Consider the following 19,011-nt stretch of genomic DNA (forward strand, 5'->3'; position numbering starts at 1 on the left):
AAGCATTCAAGTGAAGTTCAGAGATAAAATTTATTTTAAACACCATTTACAACATGACTATGTACATTCCCTTGTGCCAACGTGTAAAAGATGAACAAACAAACAAAAAAGCAGCATCTCAAAACTTTGCATGATTGCAAATTCAAAGCCTACAAATACCGTAGTTAAAAACACGTAAACCAATAATGTAAATAAAACGGAAATACTTTAGTAATGGGCATTTTTTCATATCACAAGCATCGGCTAGTGCAATAGCATTGATAAAAACGTATAAAAGCACCCAGACCTCAGTGCTATGCTAGTGAACCCACGCCAGGGCCTTCAGTTGTACAAGGACGGCCGTGCGGAAGGGAACACCAACTCTGTGAGTTAGGAAGGCAGCGTGAGCTATTCCACCAGGACAGTGTTTAGCATTAGTACATTTGGCAACTAGAAGGACAGTTTGTTACCCCCCCCCCCCCCCCCCAACAAATTCATGAAAGATGGAGAGAATGCTTGCATCCATCTACAAAGAAAATACTAATCATGTGTAGTAGTACTCTGCCAAATCCATGCACACAAAACTACCATAATGTGGCCTCTTCCGTGAACCCAGTTGATTTCCTGCAGAGGAGGAAATTACTTGCAAAGTGGCGCACAACTTATTGCATTTATACAATCAAGGTTGTAAGAAATGTTCTGCACATGATCCAGTGTTGATCTGCTTCAGTGCATCAGACTGTTGACTCGGCCATTTGTCCCCAGGTGACAAAGTGGTTGTACCAAGATTGACTCTTATCACCAATGCCCATTACAGGTGATAGCAATCTGATCAGGGTGGTCTCACTGCTGAGACCCCCCCTTTCTCACCAATCCTGAGAATAGAGGTCCCGAGTGCCTCATTGTGGGCTCACTGCACCTCTGGCAAGGGAGGAGGGCAGTGAATGGAGCAGCAGTCATGCATGCAAGATGTCAACCCTTTAATCTTCAATGAGACAGCCGGTGATAGCTGAGTGCTTTTACTTGACACCCCTACCAAATCAGACTTCTTACCTATCCCATGGGTAGGTTATAAAAGTCAATCTTGGTACAACCACTTTAAAGTAAAACTCTCATGTTAAAAGGGTATTCCAACAAGTAAGAATGCTTATATATGGGTAGATCTGTCCTGCTTACAGGCACTGACCCACAATGAGCATGTCAGTAGGTGCTTGTTACCTCCGCTAACACATTTGTTCGCCCCCCGTTTACCTCATTTTTGCACTCAGGGACCCTCAGAGCCTGCTAGTCACCCTGTGCCAAAGGACCTTAACATAGTCATGCCATATGGGATGAATTTCTGGGAGCATTACCACCAAGATATCCAACAACACGGACAATGGGGTATTCCATGTCACCCGTTACTCCTCTAAACCTGGAGTGAAGAGATTCTACGGTGCCTTTAAGACGTGTCTTCTTTGAAGCCTGTGGGCTCTTGAGGAAAAAGTCTTGACCTCTTCTCTTCTTTGCTGAAGGCTTAAAGGTACTTATAGAAAACAAAAGACTCCAACATTCCCCCTCATTGGTTGAACGCCAACCAGACATTTGTGACACAGCCTATTGATAATATCAGAATTCCATTTTAACCATTAACCGAAAAACAATCTAAATCCTCCGCACACCAAATCACCTCTTACAATAGACCCATCAGACCTTTACAGCAAGATAAACTTTAAAACAATCTTATGGCATAAACAGAGAGAAGAGCTGCCTGTTATATTGCACTGTTTGCAGTAGTTAGCAGATGCCAACAAGCCTTCCTTAAAAACATCGGAAACAGGTTCAATCAAATCACACACTTTCTTGTAACTTCTCGCTGTGCTGCTCGTCCCACAGGCTTTAGCAAGTGGCGCCCAAACTACAATGGAAGAACACAGGAAAGTTAGGGATAGAAGCAAGCAATGATGAAAGTTTTGCAACACTGCTCTAGGAGGTTATATAGACATCTGGCAAAAAGAAAAATAAATCATGACGGTCCGCAGTCGAAGATTCACTTTTACAGAATCCAAACCCATCCTCAGATTGAGAAAGGGGTTTATTACATTTCATCAGATCTGCAAAGGAGAAAAACTACAGTGGAACATACAATTCTAGCCAATAAGAGTCTAGACATTTTGGAGGCCAATTCTCCTATGATTACATGGGACTGTTCTATACACACACATACACTATATTATACATACATACACTACCGTTCAAAAGTTTGGGGTCACATTGAAATGTCCTTATTTTTGAAGGAAAAGCACTGTACTTTTCAATGAAGATAACTTTAAACTAGTCCTAACTTTAAACAAATGCACTCTATACATTGCTAATGTGGTAAATGACTATTCTAGCTGCAAATGCCTGTTTTTTTGTGCAAAATCTACAAAGGTGAATAGAGGCCCATTTCCACCAACTATCACTCCAGTGTTCTAATGGTACAATGTGTTTGCTCATTGGCTCAGAAGGCTAATTGATGATTAGAAAACCCTTGTGCAATCATGTTCACACATCTGAAAACAGTCTAGCTCGTTACAGAAGCTACAAAACTGACCTTCCTGTGAGCAGATTGAGTTTCTGGAGCATCACATTTGTGGGGTCAATTAAACGCTCAAAATGGCCAGAAAAAGAGAACTTTCATCTGAAACTCGACAGTCTATTCTTGTTCTTAGAAATGAAGGCTATTCCATGCGAGAAATTGCTAAGAAATTGAAGATTTCCTACAACGGTGTGTACTACTCCCTTCAGAGGACAGCACAAACAGGCTCTAACCAGAGTAGAAAAAGAAGTGGGAGGCCGCGTTGCACAACTAAGCAAGAAGATAAGCACATTAGAGTCTCTAGTTTGAGAAACAGACGCCTCACAGGTACCCAACTGGCATCTTCATTAAATAGTACCCGCAAAACACCAGTGTCAACATCTACAGTGAAGAGGCGGCTGCGGGATTTTGGGCTTCAGGGCAGAGTGGCAAAGAAAAAGCCATATCTGAGACTGGCCAATAAAAGAAAAAGATTAAGATGGGCAAAAGAACACAGACATTGGACAGAGGAAGACTGGAAAAAAGTGTTGTGGACGGATGAATCCAAGTTTGAGGTGTTTGGATCACAAAGAAGAACGTTTGTGAGACGCAGAACAAATGAAAAGATGCTGGAAGAATGCCTGACGCCATCTGTTAAGCATGGTGGAGGTAATGTGATGGTCTGGGGTTGCTTTGGTGCTGGTAAGGTGGGAGATTTGTACAGGGTAAAAGGGATTCTGAATAAGGAAGGCTATCACTCCATTTTGCAACGCCATGCCATACCCAGTGGACAGCGCTTGATTGGAACCAATTTCATCCTACAACAGGACAATGACCCTAAACACACCTCCAAATTGTGCAAGAACTATTTACAGCAGAAGCAGGCAGCTGGTATTCTATCGGTAATGGAGTGGCCAGCGCAGTCACCAGATCTGAACCCCATTGAGCTGTTGTGGGAGCAGCTTGACCGTATGGTACGCCAGAAGTGCCCATCCAACCAATCCAACTTGTGGGAGATGCTTCTAGAAGCGTGGGGTGCAATTTCACAAGCTTACCTCAACAAATTAACAGCTAGAATGTCAAAGGTGTGCAATGCTGTAATTGCTGCAAAAGGAGGATTCTTTGACGAAAGCAAAGTTTGATGTAAAAACAATGTTATTTCAAATACAAATCATTATTTCTAACCTTGTCAATGTCTTGACTCTATTTTCTATTCATTTCACAATGCATGGTGGTGAATAAGTGTGACTTTTCATGGAAAACACAAAATTGTTTGGGTGACCCCAAACTTTTGAACGGTAGTGTACATTATATATATATATATATATATATATATATATATATATATATACACATACTCCTAGGGGAGCACTAGCTGGTTTTCCACTGTAATATTATCCAAATTATAAATGTAGTCTCCAGGAAAGGCCTGCTTTAATCCACTAATTAGTATATACTGTCCTTTGGCTACAAATGAGTAAACCGTGTCGCTGCCTGTTCCCAGTATCCACAAAATCAGGAACTGAATTTCAAATCAACGGGGTTGTCAAGGCTTTAGTATTGGTCATAAGTGACCATATTAAGGCCCAATGTCCACAGGTGGACTTGAATTGCCCCACGTGGACAATCCGCAGTTCAAGCCGCGCATAGAGTAACATGGGCGTCCACAGCGGCATTCAAGCATGTGGATGTTTTGTGGACCCTTTGGTCCGGAAAACAAATCGCAGCATGCTCTATTTCAGTGTGGTTCTCACATGGATGGCTTTCACTAACTCTACTGCACATGTGCGGCGGCACGCCAGCCGGCGCTTCTGCACACATCCGTAGTGAAGACCCAGACAGGTACGCATGATCCTCAGAATCCGACCCACCCATCAACATGAGATCTAAAACAGTTGAATGAAGTGTTCGCATGGCGAGGTCAACAGATCATTGCTGCCAACTGTAAAAAAAACTCAGTTACAGCGTCTCTGTTTGCAGATCATTCATACAACTGATTTTCAATGTATCACTTATATAAATTTCATATATGCAGTACCATTGGTGTTTCAGGACTGGAGAAGGGAGACTCCTCATAAGACCTATTTTCTTTATCCATGGAGTCATCATTGTGTCTGTGCGCAAACTTCCGTCTTAAGGCTTGGGCTATAATAGCTGCGGGGTCTGCTGGATCATTAAGAGAGCGCCTCTTCTTGTCTTTTCTAGTTAGGGGTGTACCGCCAGGGGATCTGTAGGAAGCAGAAAAGAAGTCGTGAGAAACATTTTAAAACATTGGGCAAGGCCAGGTTCACAGGGCAGTTTAGCAAAGCCTGTAGTAGATCCTAAAGAGAGGAAAAGTATCGAGAAAGGTCTTACATTATATGGAAGGAAACCAAACCTGTTTGACCATCACTATTCGGTGGTATTGTGGGCTGTGTCCCCATGCCCTTCATCTGTCGTCACACCTACAGTCTATAAGCTTCCATACAAGTACTGGTAGGCTATGACTGCTGTACTAACCCTGTAACATTTTGAAAATTACCTACTACTACTGTACCATCGAAAGATTATCACCGACAGGCTAATCTGACAATGGAAATCCTCGGGATTTATAATGGCTGGCTTAGAACTTGGATGAGGTTTGCCCAAAAGCACCTTAAAAAAGAACTAAGGGCAGAACAGAAATGTATGTACTATACACCAAAGTGAAATGTACCTGGGTTCATGAATGTCAGAGACAGAGATGTTCTCCAATGCAGATTACTATTTGCAGAGGATGGAGGATACAGAAAGTGGAATATTTATGAAATACAGTCGAGAGACCAAGTTTCAACCATGTGCACACAGTCCACTGCAGTCAATGAAAGATTTAGATTACAGCGTCTGGCATTGTGTACCCAGCTTGTCTAGGTTATAAAAATACTGTATACACTTGAGTATTAGCTGACCTGTGTATAAGTGGAGTCAATAAGTTTTACCACAAAAAACTGTTAAAACTTATTGACTTGAGTATAAGCCTAGCTACATTCTAGTATATACTACCGGTAGGTCAAAAAAAAAAAAAAGCAGCAACACTTACCTCTCAGCCGGCATCTGTGTCCGGCAAGCTGCTTCAGACTTCTCCACGCTGTCATCTTCCTGTTCGTCAGCGCTGTGATTGGATGGAGCGCCAGCCAACCACAGTAGGCGCTTGATAAACCAATCACAGCCATTCAGTGAGGTCATTCACTGAATGGCTGTAAATGAGCGAGCGCCGGCTGTGATTTGCTGGTGCTCGATCCAATCACAGTGCTTAGTTACACAGCGCTGACGGCGGGGGAATTCAAAGCTGAGCAGGGAGATGACAGGGGGGAGAAGTCTGAAGCAGCTTGCCACACCGCCAGGGAGAGTATTGTGCCGGGGGCACAGACGCCGGCTGGGAGGTGAGTATTGTGGGGGGTTTTTTACACCTCACTTGAGTATAAGCCGAGGGGGCTTTTTCAGTACATTTTTTGTGCTGAAAAACTTGGCATATACTCAAGTATATCCTTTTTTATTTTTTTATTTTTTTTAATTCATGCTCCTCCCATGTAAAAATAAATCATCTTATACTCACCTCTTTCTGCACCTCAAGTACTGCAGCTCCTTTTTCCACACTGCTTCTGTGCTGAAAGGCTGCAGTCAGCACATCACAGACCTCAGTGTTCGAGCACTGCTGACTGCAAGCGGTCAACACAGCGTCACAGGAGGAGATTGGAGGGTCGGGGAGCCAACTATACGATCTTCTATCATTTTTACATATAGGGAGCACAAATTTAAAAAAGAAATTCAAATGAAACCCCTAAAACATTTATATATACTCAGACAACCCCTTTATAACATTGAAACGTAATATAATGTAATACATAAATATATAACACCTATATTATGCACAATACTGTGTAAAGGTTTTAGGCAAGTGTAGAGAAAAAAACGGTTGTGAAAGACAGTTTCACGTCACAGGTCATACACCATGGCAATACTGAGCACAGTAACAAGATACAAGGTAGTTATATTGCATCAGCAAGGTCTCTACCAGGCAAAGATTTCAAAGCAGACTGGGGTTTCCAGATGTGCTGCTCAAGCTCTTTTTACAAAAAAAAACAGGTGACGTTGAGGAACGTAGACTCCGTGGTTGGCAAAGGATAACTTACTGCAAGAGCTGAAAAACACATCGTGCTTACTTCCTTTTGAAATTGTAAGGTGACCAGCAGTGCCATCAGCTGAGAACTGTCAGAAACAAGTGGGACCCAGGTGCACCCATCTACGGTTTGGAAGAAGTCTCACCAGAAGTGGTCTTCATGGAAGAATTGCAGCTAAAAGCCATATTTTAGTGAATGGCAAGCGAATCAACTATGCACAAAAACATAGGAACTAGAGTGCAGAAAAACGGCAGCAGGTGATCTGGGCGAATGAGTCAAAATTGTAAATATTTGTAAAAGGAGAAATTTTTTCGCTTAAGGGCTGCAGACTGGCACAATAATGAGTGTCTGCAGGCAACAGTGAAGCTTGGTGGTGGGTCCTTGCAAGGTTCCGGCTGCACTTCGGCAAATCGAGTTAGGGTTTGGTCAGGAATAATGCTGTAAGCAATAGTGAGAAATACAACCAGATCCTTATCCATCATGTATCATCATCAGGGAGGCGTCCGATTGGCTATATGTTTGGAGTTGTTGTCCTGCTGCAAAATAAGTTTGGAGCCAATGCTATTAACAACTATCCTCAGCATAAGTAAGATATGGCCCCCACAGAGCCCTGATCTCATTGAGTCTGGGATTACAGGAAGAGACAGAAGGATTTGAGCAAGAAGATCTGTGCTTAGTAATCCAAGATGTTTGTAACAACCTCCCTGCGGAGTCCCTTCAAAACTGTGCGCAAGTGTACCTAGAAGAATTGATGCTGTTCTGAAGACAAAAAGGTTAGTCACACCGAATACTGATTTCATATAGATTTCTCTTTTGATCACTTTACATTTTGTTAATTGACAAAAATAACCGATTGACACTTCTATTTCCGAAAGCATTCTTAATTCAAGTTTTTTTTCTTTTTTTTTTTTTAAACACAATTGCCTAAAACTTTTGCATGGTACTATATATTTCTTTCGATTTAGTTTTTTTTAACAATTTCCACAATATCACAAAACATGAATTTACTTTTTTCATTTTTTCCCCTCTTTATAACACCAAAAATGGCAGCGATTAAAAAAAAATAAAGAAAAAAAGGTTAAATATATCTTACCTTTCAACCGCACGAAGCTTGATGGTATTGATGCCTTTTAAAACATCCATCATACTGGGAAGCTTATCCACATTCCCCTTCTCTGAAACATCTCTTTCAGTTGGGCTGTGTTTGTGAGAAGCCTTACGTTCCTTTATAAGAGCAATTGCAGATTTGGCAGAATTTAGATTAGTAGGGGGAGGCGGTGGAAGAGGAGGAGGCGGCGCTACTGGGGTTATACATTGGAAGAACTGTGCAGAAAGGGGTGTTGAAGCTAAGGATGGCAGTGGGAGGGCATTACTTGGGCTGCCGTATGGGCATATGGATTCTGTATCTGAAAAAGGAAAGAGATTTCAGTTATACAGATCGATATAAGAAATGCCTGTTCTATCAGTAACCCGTTACTCTGTAGTTATTCTCCAATCTGATTGACTTACAAGGCGGCAAGGCTTTGGTCTCTTGCATGGCCACAATAGCAGCAATCTGCGCTCGCAGCTGTATCAGCTCATCTTCCAATGCTGCTATCTTCTGAATGGCCTGATCGTTTGCAGGAAGAAGAATGGTCTCAGACGCTCGATCACCCGACATCATGGTCTCAAGTCCTGAATCTATCATAGGGGGTCCTGCCAAGAGGAGTTCTCCTACGGACTTGTCTGATGGAAGGTCATGTCTGATGGAAGAGGTGATGATAACTACAGGGCCATAAGTCAATTAGTAGTCATTAAGAGCAATGTGATGTGATTATTACCTAAACCGGGTAGAAGGCCTAGCGTTGTCATAGACTAGACATGTGGCATCTGCCAAAGAGGCAATATCAGGTCTCTTGACGGCTTCATATCCTTTAGCTTCCAATATGCCATCTTCTAAGACTTTCTGCAAGGAAGAAGTATAGATGTTAACGGGTCACTTTAAGTACAAATGTTTTGTATTTAAAGTGGATCTCCGGTCCGGGAAAAACAAAGATGGTCAAACTAATTCTCCGACTACCTAATGCAATAGTACACATTATTAGTCTAAGGGCTCGTTTGCACGGGCATATGACGTGCGTAATACAGAGTGAATAGAACCCATTGATTTCAATGGGTTCATTCACACGTGCGTACATTTTCATGTGATGTTTGGTTGCATGAAAAAAGAAAAAGCAAAAACTATGCATCAACTATATTGGTGCATATTATGTGCTGAAATAGGCCACTGAAGAGAATACACAGGAAACCCAGCAAAACAATGGGCGCTCCTTTTTTGCACACTATGGCAAAGCAGTGCACAGAATGGCCTGCAGGGGGCTGTAGACAAGCCTTCTGTGTACTGGAAGGTTTGCTAATCAGCAGGGACAGTTGTAAGAGTGTGGCTGGAAAAGTTAAAACCTCCAGACACATGCAGTTCCCTGCTGAAAACCAGATAGAGAGAAAGGATGCAAAAGCAGCGACAGGAGCTGTACTCCCGAAGTCCGGCGCGGACCAGGCTGGGCCTGTCAGGTTTCTGACAAGAGAGGACGACCCCTAGACACCCCGGGTGGGGGATAGTGATGGGGATCCTGCATGTTGATGCTGAAAACCTTCTGCTATGTGTGGAAAAAAATGGCAAAGCCAGAGTTTGAAGTGAATTGGTCTCCTGAGTATCATCTTGGAGAGAGAAGATGGTGATCCCAGTGAGCGGGTAACCCTCAAGTTGCCACATCGTGCAAATACGCACCATATCTATGAAAATAAATGCCATTTTTGAGTAAATACATGGCATATTTATGCAACAGAAATACGCATACATGTGTATGAACAATCCCTAACTACATTCTGCATTAACTGGCTAATGCTACCCATGTGGACAACACGCCCAATCAGGGCAGCATGTAATGTCTCAGACTAATGATGAATACTATACAGTGTGCATCAGGTAGTCATGGCCGCAACGCTTCTCCCTTTGTTTGTCTGTAGGGTCACTGTAAGCATACGGCACAGGACCCCGACTGTTTATTTTTAAAGTGCCTGGGTCCTGAAGACGACCCCTCTACACATTCTTTATTAGGGTATGTGTATATATATATATATATATATATATATATATATATATATATATATATATATATATATATACATACATACATACATACATACATACACACACACGTCAAAGAGGAGGTCCCGCACTCATCTCCAACATTTGCACCAGGTTACACTCAGATATTTTCGAAAATAAGTTTCAATGTAAATGTATTACGTTACATTCACTAAATATCATTGAAAATTGGTATCGTACGGTTTGACATTTATATATATAATAATAAACTAAAACTTGTCCACATGTGTAACGACAGACAACAAATAAAATAAAATAAGGTGGCCATTCAAGGTGTGTCTTCATGCACCCTCTTTTGACTCCTTATTCTTTAAGCCTATGCTATATCATATCAAGACCTGACCCTTCCATTTATCTCTTGGATATATCTTTATGAGCCAGAACAGAGACCCATTCGATAAGAGCAGCAGCTCCCACTCTAACTGGTGCTGGCGCAGAGCAGCCTGGGGAATCTGCCCCCAGAAAGGGCACAAAGTAAACTGCACATGCACCGGTCCTACTCCGACCTCTGGGACATTGGAGTCTACAGTGGCCCACGGATGACATAGAGAATGTTACCCATATCAATTAAAGCGAAAGGGGATGGATTACACTGCAGACTCTGGGCAGCTGGACCGGTTACAGAACACCCACTGGTCAATCTGAATATTATTTACATGCAACTTGAGAGTTTTTAAGGATGATTTGCAAGTAATCTGGTGGGTCCCCTGTAGAACACCAGTGCATTAGTAAGCTAATAGGAACACACACATCTGTAGGAAAGGAGTTTGTTACTTTGTGGACGCTCATGAAATAGAGATCATTAATGATCTCAGCACAAACCTGGAAATGAAGTCTAGGGCATCGCTCCAATGGTAGTAATGTTCCAATAATTCGAACCATACTACGAGTCCAGCCATAGTTCTTACGCTCCAGAACTGGAATACACTAGAGAGAAACATATAGTTGCATAAGACAAATAGACAAAGTGGACTTAGGCCTCCTTCCCACGAACGGATTTACGCCGCGTAAATTCGCAGCAAAAATCCGCTGCGCTGCCCCCTGCTATTAGGTTCTATTGAACCTAATAGCACAATGCTCACGATGCGTAATTCCACCGCGGAATTACGCACCGCGATTTCTCCCGTCCTCACCCGCAGCATGCTCTATTTGCTGCGGGTGAGGACGGGCTGTACGCGCTGACGGCTTCCATTGCAGTCAATGGAAGCCGTCCGTTCACGCTATCTCCCGCTGTAACCAGCAGGAGATAGCGTGAAAAAACGCTTCCCCGCCTACCGCCGCAGCGTCATTTGACGCGGCCGGCGCGTCACGTGACACGGTGGGCGTGTCACACGACGCGACAGCGGTGGGCGGGGAAGCGTCTTCACGCTATCGTCCGCTGGTAAGTATAGGGGCTCTGGGGGGCGCCGTGACGGGCTTCACTGCGGAATATTACGCGACGGAGCCCGTCACGCTCGTGGGAAGGAGGCCTTATAAAGATTGTCCAGGATTTAAAAATAAATAAATAAATTTAAAAAAAGTTGCTCTTTTTCCCAAACACAAAAACATATTTCACTAGAAAAGAGCCAAAAATGCAATACCTGATGAGGTGCAGAGCAGGCACGATCGCCATAAGACCAGCATAATGACCATAGGGTCGGCACAATGGCCGTAGAATCTAATAATATGCAGCAAGCCAGACTATAAACCAGAGGAGCTAAACTGTCCACAGTTTATAGTCTGGCTTGCTGCATATTGTTAGGTTCTACGGCCATTGTGCCGACCTATGGCCATTGTGCCGGTCTTATGGCGATTGTGCCTGCCCTGCACCTTATCAGGTATTGCATTTTTGGCTCTTTTCCAGTAGAATATGTTTTTGTGTTCCCCCTCACCTCTGTGATCTTATTTTCCCAAACACAGCACCATATGTCAATAGGTCATGTCTCAAAAAGTTGAAATCAGACAGCATATATGGTGCACTTCTGTCCCCAGCAGGAAAAAAACAGCCATGTTTTTCTAATCACGGTCAACCCATTCAAAGGCTGAAGAAACTCATCAGTGGAGTGTATAGAGGACATCTGCCCAGTCCGAGCGTTGAAGGCCTCTAGCTGCATGTCAACCTTCACGTGCCAATAACATTGTCCTGGGCACACCTGAGGTGCCAGCATGGATGTGAAGCTACAACACATCACCACACGGTATTGATCACATAGAGGTACAAGTTTTCATGTTTGAGGACTAGTGGCAGATTTCAAAAAAAAGTACACTGGTGGCTGATAGATCAGACAGGAAATCCGAGCAATATAGATGGGATATTCTTCAGGCTTGGCAAACAACCCTATGAGACCGCTCATACTAGAAATTGGCACCATTCAGCGTTAGAAGAAGAGCAAGTGTATACTGCAGAATAAACACTTCCGTACCCATTAAGCCCGACCAGTAAATGGAATAGACAAAGGTGCTAAATAAGGTTTTGTTAGCCCTGCTAATCTGAAAATAAGCGATGTTTCTTATAGCATCATCTAGCAGACACATCTGCAGGCTTGCCCCCTGACACTGCCCACCAGGAGCTGAAGGGGCAACACCTAACCCCTAAGCTGCTTCCAGGTTCTGGGTCTCCTCCTCAGAGCCGACTGACCGACCCGCCTGCTGGAGCAACTAATTACAGCTACGCAAGTCCTGGCAAACAGCTGTCATCATCACAGCAATGTAGCATTACATGGGTGGGCATCCAAATAAATGGCTGCCCTTGCAATGCATGCATATGCCGGCTGCAACATAGTGGCTCTTCATTCTTCTATGGAAGGGAGTGGGGGTCAGTTTTCTGCTGCTGTAGTGGCCCAGCAGGTCCTGCAGAACACTCACAGTACACTTGTCCTGTTTCACCTGTCTGGATGCTGTCCTTGGATACAGAAGGTGTCGTCTGTAGGAGAGACCCTGTGTCTCCCCTTCTGCTCTAGTCATAGAGCTCAATCCTGATGTCAGCTGGCCTCCCATTGGCTGACAGTCAGGTTTACTTTTACTGGTGCAGAGCCCAAGGGTGGGAAGCAAAAATACAAGTCCCTATGCAAGAGTGCGGGAGAGAGAGAGGCTATAAAAAGGAAGTGATGCAGAGTAGTTAGGCAGACTCAGCCAGGAAGGAGTGAGGAGGAGTACTTCAGCAGTTATTGTTTCCCAAGGTCGAGTGTGATAATTAACCCGCTCCCTTGGCATCTTACAGCAGAGAATCCAGAAGATCCTCTCAGAGGTCCATCTTCATCTAAAGTGAGTTATAGCTACCCGGTGAAGCTCAAGCCCGGATTAGTATACAGCGACTTGTCCCTCTGCCTTATCTAATCCTACAGTTAAATCTAACTTAAAGGGGTTGTCCCGCGACAGCAAGTGGGGTTAAGCACTTCTGTATGGCCATATTAATGCACTTTGTAATATACATCGTGCATTAAATATTGGCCATACAGAAGTTATATACTTACCCCCTCTGGTGCTGGCGTCCCCGTCTCCATGGCGACGATCAAACCACTTTTCTGGTCGCACGAACAGTCGGGCTTGCGCAGTGAGGAATCTTCTGCTGGATGTGTCCGGGCTCATGAGCTGCGTCCTGGCTCCTCCCTCTTCTCCACGTCATCGTAGCTCCACCTCCGTCACGGGGTGCCGATCAGCCAATGAGGTGGCTGTAATCGGCAGTGGAACGCAGACTGCAGAAGAACATCCACGGTGCACCATGGGAGAAGACCCGCGGTGCACCGTGGGAAAAGACCAGCGGTGCCATCTTTGAAAGAAGAATCTTCAAAGCTGCAGAACAGTGATCCAGGTAAGTGAATCTTTTTTTTTAAATAACAAATGGATGTGTTTTTACTGTCTACTAAGGTGGGGTCTGTGTAAAAAAAAAATTTAGGTTTCGGCGCAGGACAACCCCTTTAATTGTTCAACTGAATTCAATAGTGGGGAAAGTTGTCTGATAAATCAAATCTTCAGGAATATAAGAGAGAGCGTTGAAGAGTATCATCAAATCAATATTGCTGCATACTTGAATAGCTGTTATAAATAAGTTTCTTAAGGATTGTCAAGTTAACCTGTTGTTGCAAAGTGCCAAAGTTAGTAAATCTGCTCACTCTCAGATTGTTAAACTAAACTGGACTGGTCTCCGCTATTTCTGCGTCATCGTCATCCGGAGTGTCCAAGTAGAGTGTGGCGTCACCGTTACAAGGTTTAGGCATCCGGCTGTACCTACAGTAAGTTCATTTGGGGCGTTAACAACTTGTAGTGAACATGAACCTAGGAGATGTGGGGACCTATTAAATGTTTTGGCATACAAAAGTCTGAAAATAAAGTTTCACACGCCTCCATCATACAATCCGTGCCCACCAGGATATTAGACACGTGGAACATACATACAGCATAAAACAATATACATTACTATACCTGGATATCAATTCCTTCAAACAGCACAAGAGGAAGGCGACTTGCTATGGCACGAACAACACGCCTGTGGGTAAACCGTTCCCATATTGGCACAAGCTGGTTGAAGACACAATACAAATTATTCTTTAGGTGACAACCAAACACTTCTAAAAAACTTCTTAGAAAATCTCAGTCAGAAATATAAACGCTCCTGATGCCAGATTTGGAGGAAATGTGGACGGACTGTTGGGCTTCAGCTGCCAGATCCTTTAGTTCTTTGCAGAGAAGCTGCCACCAGAGGTGTCTGGCAGTGACTTTCTCCCCCCTCACCTGATCGTGCATGTGATATCTGTCCACTGAATGGTAGCCATCCAATGTGCATAGGTAGCCTGAAAAATGCTCAATCTAGGCCACATACCGTATACCCACATTACAAATCTGATTCACCCCCTGAAGTGTAAGGTGACCACTAACTACTAGCCGTAATGTCACATGTCGTCCTTTATCAGATCACTGTCAAAGGATGCAATGTTACTGTAGCCCTATGACATTAGGGAAAAGGGAAAGTGGTTATTTGTATAGGGCCAACCCAGCAAGCTGGGTCCTCATTTTACTGACCTCGGAAGGCTGAGTCAACCTTGAGTCGGCTACCTGAGCCATACGAAGGTCGTGAGCGAGAGTTTAGGACCATATGAAGGTCGTGAGCAAGAGTCGGCTACCTGAACCATACAAAGTTTGTGAGCGAGAGCTTAGGACTGCATACTGCTGGCCTAACACTCTGCACCACACGATTACTATAGATGTCACCGCCGTTTATTGGGTCTCTATTTAGGATGCTTTCCTGTTTCCTATACTAGTATAGCTCCAATGTACTCAGCAGCACTGTACAGATAATGTCATTACTCCTTAATTAGCAGTCCCCATCTAAGGCCCAGTTCATATACATCACGTATTCCACTTTTCCGTTCCATCACAGAGAGGATAAAGTTGTCACTTGAAGGACACCCAATGGGCCTAAATGGCTATAATGGGGCATGCTGCACTATTTTTTTGCTGCTTAAGGCCATTTCCAGACAAGGGAATATTTCCTCCATATTTGGTCCGTGCTTTGCGGACTGTAATATGGAGCTAAAGTACATCTATATCTATTCAAATGTCCGTAAGGCAAGAAATAGCCACATGGTTATACCCTCCCAGACGCAGAACAATAAAAATGTATACTTTATTAACATATATGCGCTCAAAGAAAGATAAAGATCTTGACTAGGTCCATAAAAGAACTAAGTGTATATTAGCTAGGCAAGCGGTAAGGGCGGTAATCATTAGCCACCATTATATTCACATAGCATGCAGTGTTTGGGGGAAATGATGTGACTGTAGGCAGCTAATACTGGAATAGGGGTGTCAATTGTTACAGGTCCTATAGGGAGCATCCAAAATATAGGCTTCCAATGAACTGCTATGCTGATCGTGCCTTAATCATAATGGCGATAGACGCTGGAGATGTCAGAGAACTCTCTGTGTATTCACATAGCACGTGAGCTACTATGCTGTACTGCTATGTTACCCAGTGAACTGCTATGCTGATTGTGCATAAGTCACAGTTGTGACCGAGACCGGGATTGTCAAAGATGTCTCTATCAAGCTGTAAAGGGACTGCCTAAATGCCTAGCTATATATAAGCATATTGCATAGTAAAGCTATCCCTAAACCTAATCTAACAACTATATAACACATGCCCTCCCAACATGTTTCGCCACAAGGCTTTATCAAGGGAGCTCTGGTAGACTATAGTGAAAGAGCCGCTGCACTGACAGCTTTTTATAGAGGGCGAGTGGGATCATTAGATTTCTAGCCAATGTGAAGATATAATATATATTATATACAAACACAGGACCAATGAACAGTGGTTCCATAATGAATGACAGCTCAGAGCAATGTGTAAGAGTGCGGTGGCAGGCCCAGGAAATACAAGGAAGGGTATATGTAGTCCCTTTTGCCCATGATGCCGCACATACTCAGTGGTATCAGGTGTTATTACGTATGCAGCCAATAACAAGGCGTAGGGGTGCTGTTCTTTCATTACAGATATTATATAATATATACAGCCTGCATTTCTGGTTCTAAACTGTATATAAAATGAATAATAAATTAAAATATATTCGCTTGGCATATTATAAGAAATTTGTGCCTGATTATGTAACTAAATCAATAAGCAACAAGCTGTCTGGATACATCTTATGGCAGAGAATAGAAATCTATAGAATACACAAGTATTTTTTGAACTATGATATGGCAAGATTTTTGTGAATAAGCTTAGATGAATGTCAAGAATGATAATCTTCATTTAAACCTAGAGGACTTAAGGCCCATTTAAACACGATGATTATCGCTCAAAATTTGCTCAAAAGCCATCTTTTGAGCGATAATCGTTGCGTGTAACTGCAGTGACATCATGCAGTTTTCGTTATGCCATCGCTCATCGTTGTCTTTCAGCATGGTGAAAGACAACGGTGAGCCTTATCAGGGATTCACAGTGGGATACAGCTGATACTATTGTTTCAGCTGTATCCCGCTCCCTGATGACAGGCTGGGTATGAAGAACAGAGTGGTCCAGCTCTGTTCCCAATACCTGGCACAGAGCGCTCGGCTGTATAACAGAAAACATCTGGATGCAGAAAACAAGCGGGGACACCCCGCTTGTCTTATGCATCCTCCACTCAGAGCGCTTGGCTGTATAACAGCCGGGCACTCCATGCAGAAAACAGCTGGATGTAGAAGGCAAGCGGGGACACCCCACTTGTTTTCTGCGTCCTTCGCTCTGGGCGCTCGGCTGGATAACAGCCGGGAGCTAGGAGCGGGGAGCAGCTGGATGCAGAAGGCAAGCGGGTAGACCCTGCTTATCTTCTGCATCCTCCTCTCCGAGCACTAGGCTGTATAATAGCTGGGCGCTCGGAGCGGAAAACAGCTGGATGCAGAAGACAAGTGGGGACACCCCGCTTGTCTTCTACATCCTCCGCTGGCAGCGCAAGGTGATCGCTCATCTTGAGGGATCATCTTGGGCTGCAAATGACACAACGATTATCGCTCAAAAGCCGCTTGAGCAACATCTTTTGAGCGATAATCGTTGTGTCTAAATGGACCTTTACTCTGTAGACGATAAAGCCATCGTGTCTCCTCTCTGAGTAGTTTGACATCCAGGTGTCCTTTACATTGATTTAGTTTAATCTGACGAATACCAATTAATCTCAGGAAACAAACACCCCCCCCCCCCCCCCCCCCCCCCCGTTTTTCAATAATACGTCGTGCTATCGGGGCGTCCGCCCGGCTCTAATGGTGGGTTCATGTTTGGGTTTACGGTTTCGGAATTCTTGTATGATTTTTTCCGAGGTCACTTGCTGAGGACACCTTCCCTTTAATAAGGCACGCTATGGGAGCAATTATGTGGCCCAGACTGTGCCTGGCCAGTGCCCTCTGTCATGCCCGCAAGCCTACCCTGATAATGTACAGATCTGTACCCACCTGTTCTATCGGTACTCCCAGATGTTCCAGCAGTTGTCTGATGAGCTCCAGCAGCAGAGACATCGCTGCACTGTAGAGACAACGCAGAACACAGCGGAGCCTTCCTTCACATCACAGACATGCCGGATCTGCTCCTGGAAAATAGCGAAAATGCTACAATTATCTGTTATCAGCCACTGTAGGAGCGTCCGACAGACTATAGCTCTTCTGGCTTCACACAGGAGTGATTGTTGTTCAGACAACGGAGGCGGAGCGGGCAGTCATTCACAGCGAACGGGCAGTCGTAGAGAGAGGAGAGACTCCTGGTTACACAGGCCGACAGTCGCTTGCATGAGCCACCATCACTGGAATACACCCCCCCCCCTGGCATCGGCCTCCAGCACTGGAATCTACCGCCCCCCTGGCATCGGCCTCCAGCACTGGAATCTACCGCCCCCCTGGCATCGGCCTCCAGCACTGGAATCTACCGCCCCCCTGGCATCGGCCTCCAGCACTGGAATCTACCGCCCCCCTGGCATCGGCCTCCAGCACTGGAATCTACCGCCCCCCTGGCATCGGCCACCAGCACTGGAATCTACCGCCCCCCTGGCATCGGCCTCCAGCACTGGAATCTACCGCCCCCCTGGCATCGGCCTCCAGCACTGGAATCTACCGCCCCCCTGGCATCGGCCACCAGCACTGGAATCTACCGCCCCCCTGGCATCGGCCACCAGCACTGGAATCTACCGCCCCCCTGGCATCGGCCACCAGCACTGGAATCTACCGCCCCCCTGGCATCGGCCACCAGCACTGGAATCTACCGCCCCCCTGGCATCGGCCACCAGCACTGGAATCTACCGCCCCCCTGGCATCGGCCACCAGCACTGGAATCTACCGCCCCCCTGGCATCGGCCGCTTTCGCTGGAGAAAGAAAACGGAGCAACTGCCAGGATATTAGAAGAATGACCGCTCCATGCTTACTAGTTCACCTGCCGGATGGCCTAACCTTCCTGTGCAGTAAGGGGCAGTCCAGGGCGGAGTGGTGTAGAATGGCAGACAATTACAGCTACAGTGGAGTGTGCGGGCGGCACACAGGTCACTGTCGGTATACACGTGTGTACAGACCACATGGCTATAACATACCAGTTACACATCACTCACCAGCCCGCGCTCTTCCTACTATCTCCCCCCTCCCGGCCGGTGACAGCGCTGCTCAGGACGGTGGAGCGCTGCAAGGAGAACCGAGAGACTCATTCAAACCAGCGCCGCGAGATCACGATGCGCACTCTGATTGGTCGGTTCAGTTCTCTGAGGACATGTGACAG

At 44.9% G+C, this 19,011-nt stretch overlaps 1 protein-coding gene across 1 annotated transcript; it reads right to left on the reverse strand.

The window, feature by feature from the left end:
* Positions 1 to 459: 459 nt before the first annotated feature.
* On the reverse strand, positions 460 to 18,929 carry MTFR2 (mitochondrial fission regulator 2). The gene is made up of 9 exons (XM_066605847.1): positions 18,848 to 18,929; positions 17,708 to 17,841; positions 14,207 to 14,302; positions 10,628 to 10,732; positions 8,478 to 8,602; positions 8,167 to 8,399; positions 7,751 to 8,063; positions 4,557 to 4,746; positions 460 to 1,876 (listed from the first exon to the last, which is right to left on the reverse strand). The coding sequence occupies exons 2-9, from the start codon at positions 17,768 to 17,770 to the stop codon at positions 1,805 to 1,807; spliced, it is 1,197 nt and encodes a 398-aa protein (XP_066461944.1). The 5' UTR covers positions 17,771 to 17,841; positions 18,848 to 18,929; the 3' UTR covers positions 460 to 1,804.
* Between the last annotated feature and the right edge of the window lie 82 nt (positions 18,930 to 19,011).

Source organism: Eleutherodactylus coqui, chromosome 1 (genome assembly GCF_035609145.1).
Source record: "Eleutherodactylus coqui strain aEleCoq1 chromosome 1, aEleCoq1.hap1, whole genome shotgun sequence".
NCBI lineage: Eukaryota > Metazoa > Chordata > Amphibia > Anura > Eleutherodactylidae > Eleutherodactylus > Eleutherodactylus coqui.

Bases quoted from the DNA above. Each gene is read 5' to 3' on its own strand.
- MTFR2 (XM_066605847.1), bottom strand. From the start codon at position 17,770: ATGTCTCTGCTGCTGGAGCTCATCAGACAACTGCTGGAACATCTGGGA. The intron at 10,733-14,206 runs GTATAGTAATGT...GTTTCTCTCTAG, and splicing joins TTGAAGGAATTGATATCCAG to TGTATTCCAGTTCTGGAGCG. The intron at 8,400-8,477 runs GTAATAATCACA...CTCTTCCATCAG, and splicing joins AGGCCTTCTACCCGGTTTAG to ACATGACCTTCCATCAGACA.